Here is a 15,540-nt window from a genome sequence, read left to right as displayed (position 1 = left end):
CCACACACCTCAAAACTCTTTAGGAATAGGAGCAAATGACAGTTCCACAGAGATCTCTCCAAGAGAAAAGAATGAAGCTACTGAAAGGAAGTGCCATCCACTCACAAGGTCCTCAGGTGAATTAACAACATTTCATGATCAATAGCATTGAAGACATCTTGTGGACCTAATACCACTGGCATGGACATCTGATCTTCATCAATCATCAGGAGGAGATCATAGCCTAACTGAGTCGATGCAATTCCTGTGCCCTAGTCAGATCTATACCCACATTGACAAGCATCAAGGAGATCAAAGGAATCTAGGTACTGTGAGAGTTGTCTTGCCAAAAGAGAAATATGTGATACTGGCCAAGAATTAACTAGATTGTGAGCATCAAGCAATGACTTTTTGAGCAAAGTTAAAACTAATGATGAAACACTATATGCTTCTTTCAAAGCAATGGGCAGCCTGCCCTCCAGCAGAAGTATTGACAGTCTCCACAAGTCAAGGAACAAGAACTTTCCCACTAGTCTTCAGCAAACAGGATTTGCGTGGATCCAAAGCACAGCTTGTGCTCCACAGCTGAATTTTCTCCACACAGATGGTACCTCATTGAGCATCTCCAGCTGAAACTCTGGCACAGAAAAGAATAACTTTAGCATCAGATGACAAACTCACCAAATTATCATAATTTTAATTAGTTTAAAAAAACAAAAAAACAAAAAAAACCAGCTGTTCTCTTTTCTCTGAGCCACTGTTTTTAAATGATAGAAGACTTGTACTATTACTATATCTATATGGTCAGTAGAGGGAGCACAAGTTCTCACTCCCTTCCCAAAGGTGTACTGTCCTTGGTGGTGATGCCAATAGAAACAGATAAATTAAACAAATTCATATTGCTTTGTGCTACTGAAGAAACAAGAAAAACTCAATGCTTGCAAATTGAAAAGATCAAAACTAATTGGGAAAGAAATATAACTGTCAGTGGCCCCAGATCATCTTTTCTGATGGGTAAAGGGGACATGGAGGAGAAAATCTCTTTCCCACCCACCCATGCACCTTGAAACCCAGTGGTAACATAGCATCTCCTCCCATGGAAAAAGTCATTTAGATTGAACTCAAATTGTGTTGATCCTGAGATATGAGCAGGTAGATCTTTCCATGTAGGGATTTTGAGCTCTGACCCCACCTCTGGTGTCATCCTTCACCTAAAGTCTGACTGTGGCTACATTGGCACTGCCTATCATAGGCTCCCTGATTGCAGCTCTCTTCAAGACCCCTTTGGTCAGACAGTATATCCCTGAGCTGCAGTATCTTTCTAGGTAAGCTGTGTGGGGCTATAGGAAGAAAGGTCTGTTACTTCGCAGTCTCCACCTCTTTTTCCCATACTCTTCCTTGGACCCACAGAGGCATAAGTTAATGGGCACGTAGGAAGACAGTGTTGCAGTGGTGATGGGGGGAACATTAACTGAGCTAATATTTTAAGAGTAGTGTGAGCAATGGAGAGTAAACAAAAATGTAATGCTAGAAACAAATACTTGATACTTTTATACTTTGGTCTAAGCATGGCAACTGAATAACAATTTGTCTGTGATTTGATGTGAATAAGGAAATTCTGAAGTACATAACTACTTCAGAGTCATTTCACTCTAAAAATATAGGATGTCCTGGAGTGCCAAGTCAGATTGTTGATATTGACAAAGCTTTGTTTACTCCCTTTTATTAATTTTGGGCAAAACGTGCAATGGGAAAAATATATAAATTGTGTTTGATAACTTCCCACTCGTGTGCAGGATCTTTGCTTTAGATCATACATGTGTTAACTAGTTTGTTAGAAATGGGAATTTGAGATCTCTAATAGAGCATTTTTAGGGTTTCCTTGTCCCTTAGCTGGATTTCTTCATCTTCTTTGAATTCATTAATTGGAATTGTTGGCGCTGGTTGGTTGAGTACTCCATTAAAATATTCTCGCCATGATTCCTTTTGTTCTGCTTCCATTGTTTACAATCTTCCATCTTTTGCTTTTACGGTATCACTGAGACGACAATTGCTTACATACCTGAAACAGTTTTCGTCACCCCTGATTAATGCTTTTTCAGCTTCTTGCTTTTTTATCAAGCCGTTCTCTCATCTTTCTGACATAACTTTTGTCTTTCTTTACATGCTACCATTGCACCATGCGTTGTTTTTCTTGTTCTCATCTCCGCTTGTCTTTTTTCTAAGGCTTTTCTTTCCTTAATCAGTTTACATGCGTGTAGCTGTATCCACACTTCTTTTCTTGATCTTTTTGATCCAAGTTAAGTTATGGCAACTTCCAGCAAACGTCTTTAAAGCAAGCCTGTTGTTCCTATACATCATTCAACACTGGAGGATAATTAATTTATTGTGATTTGTAACAAAATGTGTTCTTATAATTTGTGTCGGCTAATTTCCATTCCAGCAAAGTTGGTGTTGTCAAAGATTATTAACTTTCTCTACATGAATGTCATCTTGCCTGCTTGAGTAGAGTACTTTAATACTATTTGAGTGGAGTCTTCTTCATCCAGTCCAATTTTAGAAACGGAAATAGAGAAAGCAATTAAGCAGCTAAAAAATGGCAAATACCACACTCTGCAATGACAGTACATAGAAAAAGTTGAAGTAGTAAATAAGTTGTATCACAAAGATGAGAGAATGGCTTGACAAACAGCGGGAAGAGTCAAAGCAGCATAAATGAGAGGCAATTCCAAGAAATGGTTCCAGGTGTGTATGCAGTTATCATGCTTCCAAAGTCACAGTGGTGTCTGTCACAGTTGAGGGCAGTTGCACCTGTATTCCCCGTCTGTGGTCCAGCAAGGTCACTCACTCTCAGGCTTCCATCTCCCCAGCCATCACCTTTATTGGGCAGACATCTGTCTCCCTACTTACTGGGTTTTTTCCAGGCTGCACAGTTCCCTGCCTACACTGTATTATTCCCCAACAAGGCAGACTGCTTAAACAGACCTGCCTCTGTGCTTTGCTTGCTCTTCGAAAGCTACAAACAGCATAATTGCCACAGTTAAGATAACACATAGCTCTTTCTAAGCAAACACACTTATTCTTATAGTAAAAGCATTACAGAGAAAACCTATTAAAAACAATAAAAGAACCTACACAAATACTAACAATCTTAACAGAGATTACCCTGTGACTCCAACAAGGGCTGTGGCTAGTTAACAATCCTTCAAACCTTTCCAAGAGTTTTTCCTGTGATTTACATCAAAATCACCTTGTCTCAGAACAAGCATATTCGTGAATCTGAAAGTCATTCCTTTATCCAGTTTGGATCTTTGAAGAGACTGAATAGGTAATCAGCTAGACAATGGGTTTTCTCCTTAAGGCACAGCTTCAAGAAGATGGATCTGAATATTACTTTGTAATATTGTTTGTGGAAAAAGAACTCTGCCTAGAGGATTGGAAGGAAGACGTGAGCAGTAAATTATTAAAGAAAGAAGTGGTATACGATAACTGATGAGGAATAATATTACTTTCAGTACCCAGAAAAGTGTCTTGCAGTAGGCAGTTGAATAGAATCAAACTAGCCATAGATGAAAAACTGAATAATGAGCAAACAGGATTTAGACCAAAAAGACTGTGTATAGATCACATGTGTACCCTAAGACAATGGATTGAGAAAGGGCTCACCTATCAAAGAAGATTAGTCTTGAACTTTAGATTTTACCAAAGCTTTTGAATGCATTCATATAGAGAGCTACTGTGGAAGATCTTGCAACAAAAAGGCTTCCTGGAAACACAGAGTAACTGGTCAAGATGCTTTATGACAGTTCAGAATGCTGTGGAAGGACAGAAAGTGCAGATGCTGTTTGGTTTGATATCACAGGAGAATGGCATTTTATCACCCTTTCTTTTTTGCATTATGATATAGCAACATCAAAAGAAGATACAGGAATTATGTGGAATAGAAGAAAACTTTAAGCTCTTGAATTTGCAGAAGACATGTTGGACATAGTGGTCATTTTCATGGCACCATAATCTATCAGTGTCAAAAATAAAGGCACTAAAGTAGGATAAGGAATAAACCAAAAGGAAATGAAAGTCATGGTAGTTGAAAGAGGAGTCAGCAATGATGGTGTGAATATGATTGACAGTGAAGAATTCAGCATGGTTAATGATTTTGTATATTTAGGAAGCACAGTTAGTGCTGAGTGTCAACTCCATCAGGCTGTGGAAGCAACAATTGGGAAGGTAAGTAGAGCTTTTTCATGACTGGCAAATATTTGGAACAAAGAGATTCACACAAGAACCAAGATAAAGCATGGTTATTTGCTTCTGAAACCTGGCAAATGGCAGAAGCCAATAACAGGAAACTTGATGCATTCCACCATAGAGGCTGGCTGAGAATATTTGACATCTATTGATTGGTGGAATAAATAGTAACTAATGCTGATGTAGAGACAGTGATTCAAGAAAAAAGGCTGAATCGATTTGACCATGTTGTACAGATGTCAATAAACCTTATTTCTAGACAATCCCTTGACATGATATCACTTGGTGGAAGATGAAAAAGGAGGCGGGGAGAACATGATTTACAAAAACTATTGAGCAAGATGTTGCTGTCATGGAAGCAGACTACAATGGAGCAAGAAACACGACACTAGATGGAGGTGGAAACACAGGATTGCCTTGTGTGACAAAGCATGAAATCATCTAATACAATTTATTACTTTTGCTATCTGTAACAAGAACAATTCTTCATCTGATTACACAGTAATTGTTTTTTTCTGTGTATGACTTTACATTAATTTTTATTGGCATATTTGAATATAAAAAGCTTATTAATGTAAATTTTCTCAAAGGGTGTAAATAAATTACATATGAGATGTTGATCTGTTTCCACACCACAGAGTTGGAATGAGGAAGTGATGTCTTTTTAATTTGTTTTTAATTGAAAACATTTTATTAATATCTGTACATCTAACAAGTATTTGTGAATATGCAATAATATTTTAGAAGATAACATTCTGAGAGTGAATAGAAAAAAATTGGGAATTATTGGAGAACAATAGCATCACAGTACAACAGGGAAATTGTTTGTTTAGCAAATTGCATATCCTTTTCAATTTGGACTTGTACGTAGTGTTACATAAGGTATTCTCTGCCCCTCTTAGATTATTTTGTGTGTGTAGAATTATAATTTTTAATGGTTTTAAGTGTGAGATCTGACATTTTTGTGTGATTTTAGGTCAATATGATTATATAAGAGCATCATGGTAATAAATATTTGAGAGATTTGGTGCTATTTATGAAACTGGAGTTAAATAATTCTCTAAAACTGTGATCTTTCACACTACGTTCTTTTTTTGGAATAGGGAAAATCATGATATTCTTAATCCAGACTTTGATAGTAGTACTTCTTACCCTAAAGCATTTGTGGGATGCAGGAATTACTGTTATAAGTGAATACAAAAGGTGTGTTCACATAATTATTCTAGAATGTATTAATCAAGGGACAATATAGCATAGTAACCATCAGCCTTGATATCCACTTCTATAAAATGCTTTAAATTGTACTCTGAGGCAAATTATAATGCCAGGCTCTAATGAGTATTTATATGTTGAATAACAATGGAAACACTTGCTGTCAGGCCTGGAGCCAGATCTTGAGTAGCCTGAACTGCTGCCTGAGCAGTTTCACTGTTGCCATTTTCAAAGCTAGGGGCCAAATCATACAAGCTCTCATTCATGCAAGTAGTCTTGTTCACATGAGAAATCCTAAAGGACTCAATGGAACTATTCCTAGTGTAGAGGTTGCAGGCTCATGCTCCTAGATCATTGTGTCAATTGGCATAACTCTGCCACGAAGCCAATAGGCTAGCCACAGGGTGTCCGCTTTATTACTTGAAGATACACTATTGTTACTATTAATCCAAAGGTTCCCAAACTTTTTCATATAGTGCACCATATTTTTATGAAGAGATTGTCTCATGGAGCATCTCTCCTCCCTTCTGTGATTGCATGGCCTTTCCCTTTCCCAATAATATAGCAACTACAGCAATTGTTTACATAGACAAATATTATGAAAGTATACAATGTATTTTTAGGTCTCCAGACCATAATTTAGGAACCATGGTTCTGGTCATTTTATAATATTTCAGTTTGTATCATTTTTATTTTTATGTATATTTTAAGTGCATCAAGAAGCAATTTTTTCTTCAGTGAAGTAAAATACTCCAAAATAATCTTAGTAATATAATTTACAACATAGGTTTTAAACTTAATGTCATGTTTTCTGTTCCCAGGGGCAGTGATTGTTTCTACTCCACAAGACATTGCTTTACTGGATGCACGCAAAGGAGCTGAGATGTTTCGAAAAGTCCATGTGCCTGTAAGCATTTAGAAAGAAATATATTGAATTTTTCCAAAAGGTGAAACATTTCTAAATCGTGGAGACTGGTGATTTTTTTTAAGTGAACTACTGAATTTCAAATTCTGTTTCAGTAAAACACTTAAAAACTAGTATATTTCTATAGCCTGTGATATAAAGAGCAGAAGCCTGCTTGCTTGCTTTAACAGGATGATGGAAAGAATCTGTTTTAGAATTTAATGGAGGTCACAATATCACTTGATGTTTTAAACTAAAATTACTTTATAGTCCCAAATAGACTGGGATTACAAATCAGCCTTCTGTGTACATTATATATCCAGTCTTTCCATGTACCATATTCCTTTGCTTGTGACTAGTAAGTGGTTTGCACACACAAATTATTTTCACTTGATATTTTCATGTTGTTTATTAGAGAAGAAACACCCAAAATTGGAACATGTTTTGAGCTTTAGATCGAGTGTCAAACTTGGCTCAGGCTTGGGGATCATCTCTAGAAAATTAAATTAACAAAATAGGTATACAGTGCTTAAGACAGCATTTCAAATGGTTATCCTTGTCATGGATTTACTCACCATTGAGTGCCTCCTTTTGGCTGCATCTGGAGATTAAGCTTCAGTCAGGTCTGATGTCCCTTAGTCCAACTGCTGTTCTCAATGCTCCAGGACTTGCAGTGCTCCCTCTTCATGACTCATCCTTCCAGCGAGGTCCCTGTACAGTCCTCCTTTTTCTGGGGTATCAGAGTCCCACTGGGTCAACTGTCTGCATGCTATTCCAGACTGTCTTCTGTTCCAAGATTAGTCCTATGCCACTTTCCCAGTGGCCAGTAGGGTAACCCAGACCCTCCCGCTACTCCAGGTTCCAGTCCAGAGACTTTCTGTCCAACTATGGTCTGCTTGCTCTGAGACCTTGTCACCGTTTCCCTGGACTCCTCTCGGCTTCCTGTGTCTATCTTCAGGGGTCCCCATTCCTCCTCTGGGTTTACTGGTCCAAACTCCCTCCTTTCAAGGAGTAACTATAGGCTACTTTTCTCTTTGACTTCTTGCCAGACTCCATAGCCCCAGACATCCCTGCCTTCTTCCAAGGAGCAACTGCAGACTTCTTCCCCTGCAGACCTCTTCTGGTCTCAGTTTCCTAGCTTTATGGAAGCTCAGCCTGCCCCTGCCCAGCTGATCTTCATCATCAATCAGGCTTCAGTCCCTAGCTCTCCCTGAAGTGCAGCCTATTAAGTTAATTGTCCTAACAATCTGCTCTGCCTTGTGTGGGGTGGACACCCATCATAAGACTGTTACTTCTTGACATGATGAAGATGTCATTTAGGTGGCATGGAGCAACCTTCAGTCTGCTGTGATCACCTTCAGGCTGAGTCCCAAAGTGAAACATGACAAATTCTAGGGCTCTTTTAGAAGTTTGTATTTCCCTCCAAACATTAGCTGTTCTAAGATGAAAGTGATAGTTTAATGTGTACAGTGTTTTTAATTTAATATTTATTTTGCAGTAGCATCTAAAGGCCTCAGTCAGAATATCTTAAGGGCTGATGTGTAAACACACATGATTCTTGTGCCAAAGAGCATACAGTTTAAGGGATTTTCCAGCTAAATAAAGATTCAGTACTTAGTGCTTTTTCTGGCACCTATCCCGAGCCAAAGAACAATGATATTATGAAAAACTAGTTCATCTATTGAAAATCATGTTTTCCCCCTCACCTCCAAAACTACTTGTTGCAGCTGGTGACTGTCTTGGATATATAAATGGGGATGAAACTTCTGGTCCTTTTTCTACAGCTCAGCAGATAATTGCTGAGACCCTGCAGTTTTTCCTAGGTATTTAATTAGGAGATTTTTAAGGTTACTTTAATTTTGTAATTTTCATGGGAAGATGTCTGAATTTACCTATCTGTTTGTATCCTTTAAATAAATAGTTTTACACTGGGTCATAGATAATCCATCATCAATGTCTTTGAGGAAATCCATTCTTCATGTTATCCTTTGCATGGCAAAACATTGCATCCAGGAAGAAGAATGACATTTAACCATTATGATCACTTGTTGCAAAATTTGGGTTGGAAGTTTTGATCTGAGAGCTAATTTCCCATTATTCTGAATTCATGGTTGCATTTGAGCATGTTAATTTGTTTGATGCAAATATAGGATGGGTGCACATATCTATAGTTTAAAAAAAAAAAAAAAAAAAAAAGGTCAGGTCCTTTGCTTCCCAATTAAGTCTAAACACAGGCAATATAGAGAATTCCTAGAGGAACTCTTGTACTGGATTGTACAAACAAAAATGCCTTATCTATAACAAATGAAATATCAAAGTCATGGAATTATATATTTATTATTTTTACCACTGCTGCTTCTATTATAGTGGCACCCAAAATATTCTAGGAATTGTACCTGTACATAGGAAAACAGTCCCTGCTAAGAAGAATTTACAATCTAAAAAGACTAAAAACAGATAAATTGGAAAGAATCATAGAAGATTAGGATTGGACGAGACCTCAAGAAGTTCTCTAGTCCAACTCCCAATCGTATAAGATCATATAAGATTATGATTTAGCTTGTGTGGTTCAGTAGAGCTCTCATATTCGGGAAACCAAATGCCCAGGTAACCATCTCAGACATACACTTACTCTCCGCAAAAGCATTAAATGCAAATAATCAGAAACCTCATAAGTCTCTCTTCCTCCTCTATAAAGGAAGAGGAGCTATTAGATACTGAAGTGGACACTGGAAGAAAAATCTCAGAAGAAAGTATTTCAAACTGATGGATCAAACCAGATACTTCTCAGGATTATTTTCCTATATATTAAATCAGAATCAACCATAAAACCTCAAGAAAATCAGGAACAAAAATCAGTGAAATAAAAAAAATCTGAGGCAAAGGCCTTGACCAGTTCTTGTCCAGTTTCAGTGATTTTAGATTTTCTTTTCATCTTGATGATTAAAAAAAAAAAAGAGCCTTTATTAACAATAAAGGTTTGCCTAACTATGATGTCTGCCTACTATGCCCTTTTGAAAGAAGCATTGGTAGAACAGTTTTTGGGAGGGCTTACAAATATGTCTTCCCCCACCCCTGTCTGGGAACCTGTTGATGCCTGGGAATTGAATTTGGTGTAAACTAGGTTCACAGAGAGACAATATGGGTCTATGGGATTTTTCTCTCTCATTCTTGGCTTCTTTCACCTCAATTAGAGGGATTTTAGAATTTCAGGCCCTCTCTGTTTCCCTCCCTCCCCCCTCCCCCCCCCCCCCCCAAAAAAAAAATTCTCTCAAAAACTTCATTGGATTTTTGTTTAAATCAGTCCAATGCTGCGTGTATTTTATTTAAGGTCCCTCAGTCATTTTGTGGAGGTACATTTACTGTACATACCTTGTATGACAAGAGAACTATCAGCTACTACTGAAACAAAACTAAATCTTCTAGGTGATCGCGCAATCTGTTTGTGGCATTTTGAGATAAATCTAGAGATCTGACCATCTGTACAAAGGCTAAGTGGGTAAGACAGTCATGTTTATTAGACTGTTAACATTTCTGTATCTTTACATCTCAGGCTTCATTTAGTTAAGACGTTGGCAGTTTCACTGCTGTGTATCTGCAGTGTTCCTTTACTTGAAATCTATAGGATCGCTACTAAAAGTGTGGTTTAAATTTTCATAAATTTCTTTGTAACAACAGAACATGCAGGTTTTAGGAGAGCAGTGGTTCAATCATTGTTTTAATCATCAGGCTTCCCGAAAGAGGTCGCTGCCAACTTGTCTTATACAGAGTGGTCCTGAGAGGCTGTCATAAAGGTGAAAAAGGGGTTACTTACCACAGTAACTCTTGTTCTTCAAATGATCTTCAGTAGATCCACAGTGAGCCTCTCCCCAGTCCTCTGCTTTGGAGCTCAAGTCCTAAGACTTCTGGAAATGGAGAGGGATTGTGAGAATATAATATTGATACCTTTGCCATTTACTACTTAAAAGGTTCTGTAGCCGTGTGGCCAGGCAGTCAACTCTGATAGTGTAGATCTATGGAAGCAATAGTTTTGGAGAAAAAGAGTTAATACAAGTCTGTAATAAACCCTAATACAAAAATAAAATAAAATTTTTCCCCAGATTACTGATGGCGCTTGAGGCTAAAAATGTATGTGGCATGTGTGTATGTATGCATATCTTGTTCATCCTGTGTTTACCTGTGTATGGTATGTTGATCAACACGATGATCAGGCGTTTGCAAACTGCTGATTTGATTTCCCGTGTCCCCTTCTTCCCCACAGCATTTGTGCATGTCCTGGATTACTTTAATCTTTAAGGAAAAAGAGCGATACAGTATCTTGAAATGTTTGCCTCACTTACCTACAAGAAATTATTATTACTCATTACGTGTATCATTAAGTTTCATTATTGTTAATATCAGTCATTCCGCTTCTCTGTGGGGATCTATCCTGATACAAACCTATATTGCTAAGATTATTTTGTTGTTGTTTGCTATAATGGAGCAAATTTTACAAGGTGCTGAGCTCTTTAAACTCTTACTGAGTTCAGTACCATGAGAGGCAGCATGATATAGTGTGTTAGGATCAGGTCTATGAAATGTAAATTACTGTTAAGAGATTTACAGAAAGAAATAAAAAAATAAAGCATTAATACAGTAAACAGTACATAAAATGTAGAAGATGATTTCAATACAGATCAATGAAACCAGCTGAGGTCTGCCTCTGTCTTTAATTTACCTTATACTAGCTAGTTATTACAGCATGAGCGGTGCCACCAGTATTTGAGATCACACAAAGTTTGGAAACCTCAACAATATCGATAGGGAATGGGGGAGAATTAGACAGGGTAACAGCTTTGACTCTAAATTTTCTGTGAGTCAGTATTCTATGAAACTTTTAATTATAGCCTTGTAATTTTTTTCATTGATTTAATTTTTGAATTTAACATTTAAAATGTAAAATCAAAAGCTAACAAGTTCACAGTAAACATTACTGCCTATACTTGATTTTGAATTCATAGGATATCTTAAGGAAAATACATGAATGAGTTCAATAAATGTGAATGTTGTTTGTTGGCTGCAGAAGCGTGTACATTTTCATCAACTTTTTGGTAACCAAAATTTCAAAGTATAAAATATCTGTTGCAGTTTGTGCTCGCGAAGTAATAAAAAAGTATGGCAAAAATATAGTGCATGACATCAGTTTCTCATCTTAAATTGGCATTTACTGTTAAGACTGATGAAAGAAGTGTATGTTAAGATCACGAAGAATGTTTTTTTCTGATGGTGCCTGCAATACATAGGGTAACATGTTGTGCTAAAGATAGTTTTTCATTGAATTTTCTTATATTTGTAGATTTATGATAAAAGCTTTTAAAGCAAATGAACCAAACTTACGCTAATGTTCTTATAGTGTGAGTGGCCTTTTCTAAGAGGAATGTATATTAAGGTTGGCTCAAATCCTTCAGTCTGACCTTGTTGTGGGTATTGATACATGAGACAATCAATGTCATGGTTCTCCCATTGAGATTGGTTTGTTGGCTTTTTCAGATTTTATCTTAAATGGAAGTCTAATTCTGCAAGATGCTGGGTAACCTCGGTGCCCACCAAATTCAATGAAAATTGAGGGTACTCAGTTGGATTAACTCTGCAAAAAGCAGCCAGATCTTACATGTTTTGTGGCCTTGTTTCCTCTCTCTTCTCACCTGGCTCTTTCCTTTTTTCAGAAACAATAAATATTTGCATTCACACCTGAACACAGGCATCGCATTTACTTCTGTTTAAAGTCAATTGCTGCCCACATATTGCATTGCAGTGGGTGGAGCAAGTGTGAGGATTTTAGGGAGGACTAAAAGATTTTTGAAAAACAGGCCAAATACAGGACTCATTTTACATAAAGTTGGTGTGAAGAGGTGGAATCTTTGAAACTGTCCTGGCTTGCTGCAGAAATGGAGGCTAGCTGCTTGTGCTGGAGTCCATGCATAGTTACCATTGTCTAAAAGGATTTGGTAAGGGGCAGCTTTCCAGATAAATTGATGGTCCCCAAGACACTGAAGGATTTTGCTTGCATTCTGGTGAATTTTATCACACGTACACTGCTTTTTACAAACATTGACCAATTAACCCCCTCTCATGAGGTAAGTAGGTCTGTAATATTATCCACTTCTTACAGATTGGACACTAAAACAGAAAGATTAAATGATTTGACCAAGACTACAGAGGCGTATCAATGTTGGAGTCAGGATTACACTGCAAGAGTGTCTTGTTTTAAGTCCCATAACTTTTCCATTAGAAGATCATGCGGCCTCTCATTGTCTTGACCTCTACCTCCGGTGGGCAGAGTCACATCTGCTATGAACAGATGAACCACTTCAACCACTGCATCCAGCAGGCAGGGAATATGGCTACCTCATTTGCACTGGAGCTGCTGCAGTGTGACACTGCCTCCCATAGCTGTGAATTTTTGGAATTTACTCTAAATCTAGGAATCTGTGGCTGTGGTTTTCATTAACTCCAAAGGCCAGCACAGGGCAACTGGTGGGGAAATCCATAAAACTAGTTAGGTATTTTCAACTCTAGAGATCAGATTCTGTTGGCTTTGTTTCCAAGATTATTTCTGAAAGGAAAAGAACTAACTCGTTCAGTTTTAATAAAAGATGAGATTCTCCTTGTCAGATATTCAGATGGGTGGGAGACTTAGATTTCACAGGTTCCAAAGGCCAGTTGTACATATAATTGGCTATTGTACTGGGGAAAGCATCTGGGGTGTATTTTCTTCTAAAGACACTTTAACTGTACTAATATTATTGTCTATATGGCTATTTATTTGTATTACTGTAGCACATAGTACATACACATAGTAAGAGTCAGTCCCTGCCTTGGGTTGTTTACAGTCAGATGAGGAGGGATGAAAAGAAAGTATTATTTATCCCCATTTTGTAAATGGAGAACTGAAGCAAAGACACATGAAGTGACTTGCCCAAGGTCAAACAGGCAATCTGTGGCAGCCCAGGGAAGGAGTTGTTACCCAGATCTCCTGAGCCCCAGTCCAATGTCTTTAGCACAAACCATCCTGTACTTTCAATTTAATGGACTATTCAGCGACTAACATAGTACTAGTAGTATGTGGCCAGGCCTAAGTAACCTGGGGTGTAGGGCTACTGAGCAAAAGGAAGCACATGGGTGGTCACTGACACCAGTGAAGTGGACATCTGAAGTTGAAACGCTGACTGGTAGACATTTTGAGATGTGGACCATTGAAACACGGGGGTGAGGGGTGGGGACAAAATCCTGGTCCCATTTTAAATCAATGGCAAAACTCCAATTGACTTCAGTAAAGCCAGGATTTCCCTCAGGATCTCTAAGGATGTAATGAAAAACTTTTATTCTCTAACTTTATTTCCTATAACTAGGGCCCCACCAAATTCATGGCCTTGAAAAACACACCACAGACTGTAAAATCTGGCTCTTGTAGGTGAAGGGATTGGGGGCTCCCCAGCTGGGAGTTCCTACCATGCGCCAGGCTCCAGCTTCTAGTCCCAGCCCAGGCTGGGGAGCGACAGGACTTCTTCTGTATGGGCTGCTCCTGGAGCCGAGTCAGACCCACCTCTGGGAACCATCCCGAGCTGCAGGAAGCTCTATGGCTGCTAGCTGGGAGCCCAGCTCTGAATGCGATGCAGAAGTGAGGGTGGCTGTCAGCCCCCAACCTGGGTGGGGAGGCTGCCAGGAAAACACGGACGTATGGTAATCTACCCCCCATACTTTGCGGGTAGATCTGTGCTGTTGCGCCAGAGTTGCGGACAAGCCATGGAAAATTCTAGGAAAGTCCATTATTACTTTTCCATGATTTTCCACTATTGGCCGGAACGTGGGGGTGACAGCAGCTGCCTGGGGCTCCTGCTGTCAGCCCCGCACACAGCAGGGCTCCCACTATCAAAATTGTGGTGGAAGCCTAATATTGCGGAATCTGCAGTATCACAAATTCAGTATTGTACATTTTGTGATATGAGGAAAAAACTAACTTCTGACTTCTCATGAGAGGTAGAAAATGGCTAATGATACCTCACCGGAGTATCCAGTCAGAGGGGATACCAGATAGGTGTTATCAAAAGGTTAACAGAACTGATAAGGTTCACAGGGATTGTTGGGGATAAGGAGTTTGAATTACAAGTGCCAGTTTCTTTATTCCCTATTAGTTTTCTGAGCCTCTCTCCAGCATATGAATATTCTGTTGATTGAATGCCTTTTTTCCCATACCACAAGGCAGCGCCATTTCGGAAAGGAATTTAATTCTTCCTGCTTCCATATCTTCTGTGAACTAGGTTTGCCAAAGAATTTACTGTGAAGCTCAGCTCACAAAAGACTAGGGAATAGAATTAGATTCATACATGCTTATGGGTAGGCTGCAATGGCCTTTTTGTAGCTTTTTCAGCTCTGTCATTTGAACAGGGAAATGAGAACTATTACAGTTTTCATTAGCAAGATTTATTACTTTCAGTCTGTGGATTTAAAAACTTTGAGGATAATAGTGAATTCTCTCTACCTTTCTTTCTGTAAATATTCAGCAATATGCATATTAATAAATATAGTTGAGCGATTAAAAAAAAGTTTACATAAATTGCAATAGCTTTTTTTAATAGTCATTTTGATTAATGCATAGTGTGAACTAATGCACTGACACATTTGATTTGGGGGAAAACATCAAACTTTTAAATGTATAATTGTAGTGCACAAAAGCCCCAGAAAATCATAAAATCTTCTGAGCTGCTACTATTCAAATGTATTAACTCATTTTATTTCCAATTTTATAATATAGTTTCTTCTTACACCAGTATTTTGAAGAACAAATTTCAACCAGAAGGAATTGTTAACACACTGTAATATCCATTTGAAAATTGTGTTTGACAAACTGGTTTGTTAAATTTTCAAACAAACATCTTTGTGCTTTCTCCCATCCTGTACCTCACGCTTAGGAAGAGCTTCCTATGACCATCCACAAAGCTAACACATTATCCTCCTTCTAAAAACCTCCTTAAAATGATCCTTTTCAGTGATGCTTACAAAAAACATGATAAGTTAGGCTACTGGTGTGCAGAGACCATATCCTATCATACTGACTAATATTATCTCATTGTTTCCTTGTACTCTCCTATCTGTCTGTATCCATCTGTTGTCTCTTGTCTTATACTTAGATCAAAAGCTTGGTGGGGCAAACTGCG

At 38.2% G+C, this 15,540-nt stretch overlaps 1 protein-coding gene across 3 annotated transcripts in view; it reads left to right on the top strand.

The window, feature by feature from the left end:
* Nucleotides 1-15,540, top strand: part of NUBPL (NUBP iron-sulfur cluster assembly factor, mitochondrial) — a 143,559-nt gene that overhangs the window by 97,735 nt on the left and 30,284 nt on the right. For 2 of the 3 annotated variants that reach the window (XM_067534342.1, XM_067534333.1), the window contains exon 8: nt 6,261-6,346. In XM_067534342.1, the coding sequence (XP_067390443.1) occupies nt 6,261-6,346 (86 nt within the window). Of the gene's footprint in view, nt 1-6,260; nt 6,347-10,604; nt 11,584-15,540 lie in introns of those variants that run through there. The other variant, XM_067534324.1, reaches the window with a different exon arrangement.

The sequence above is a fragment of the Emydura macquarii genome, unplaced genomic scaffold (assembly GCF_026122565.2).
Source record: "Emydura macquarii macquarii isolate MOO-44397 ecotype Brisbane River unplaced genomic scaffold, CSIRO-AGI_Emac_v2 contig_374, whole genome shotgun sequence".
Taxonomy (NCBI): Eukaryota; Metazoa; Chordata; order Testudines; family Chelidae; genus Emydura; species Emydura macquarii.
This window is presented reverse-complemented; position numbering and strand designations above follow the sequence as displayed.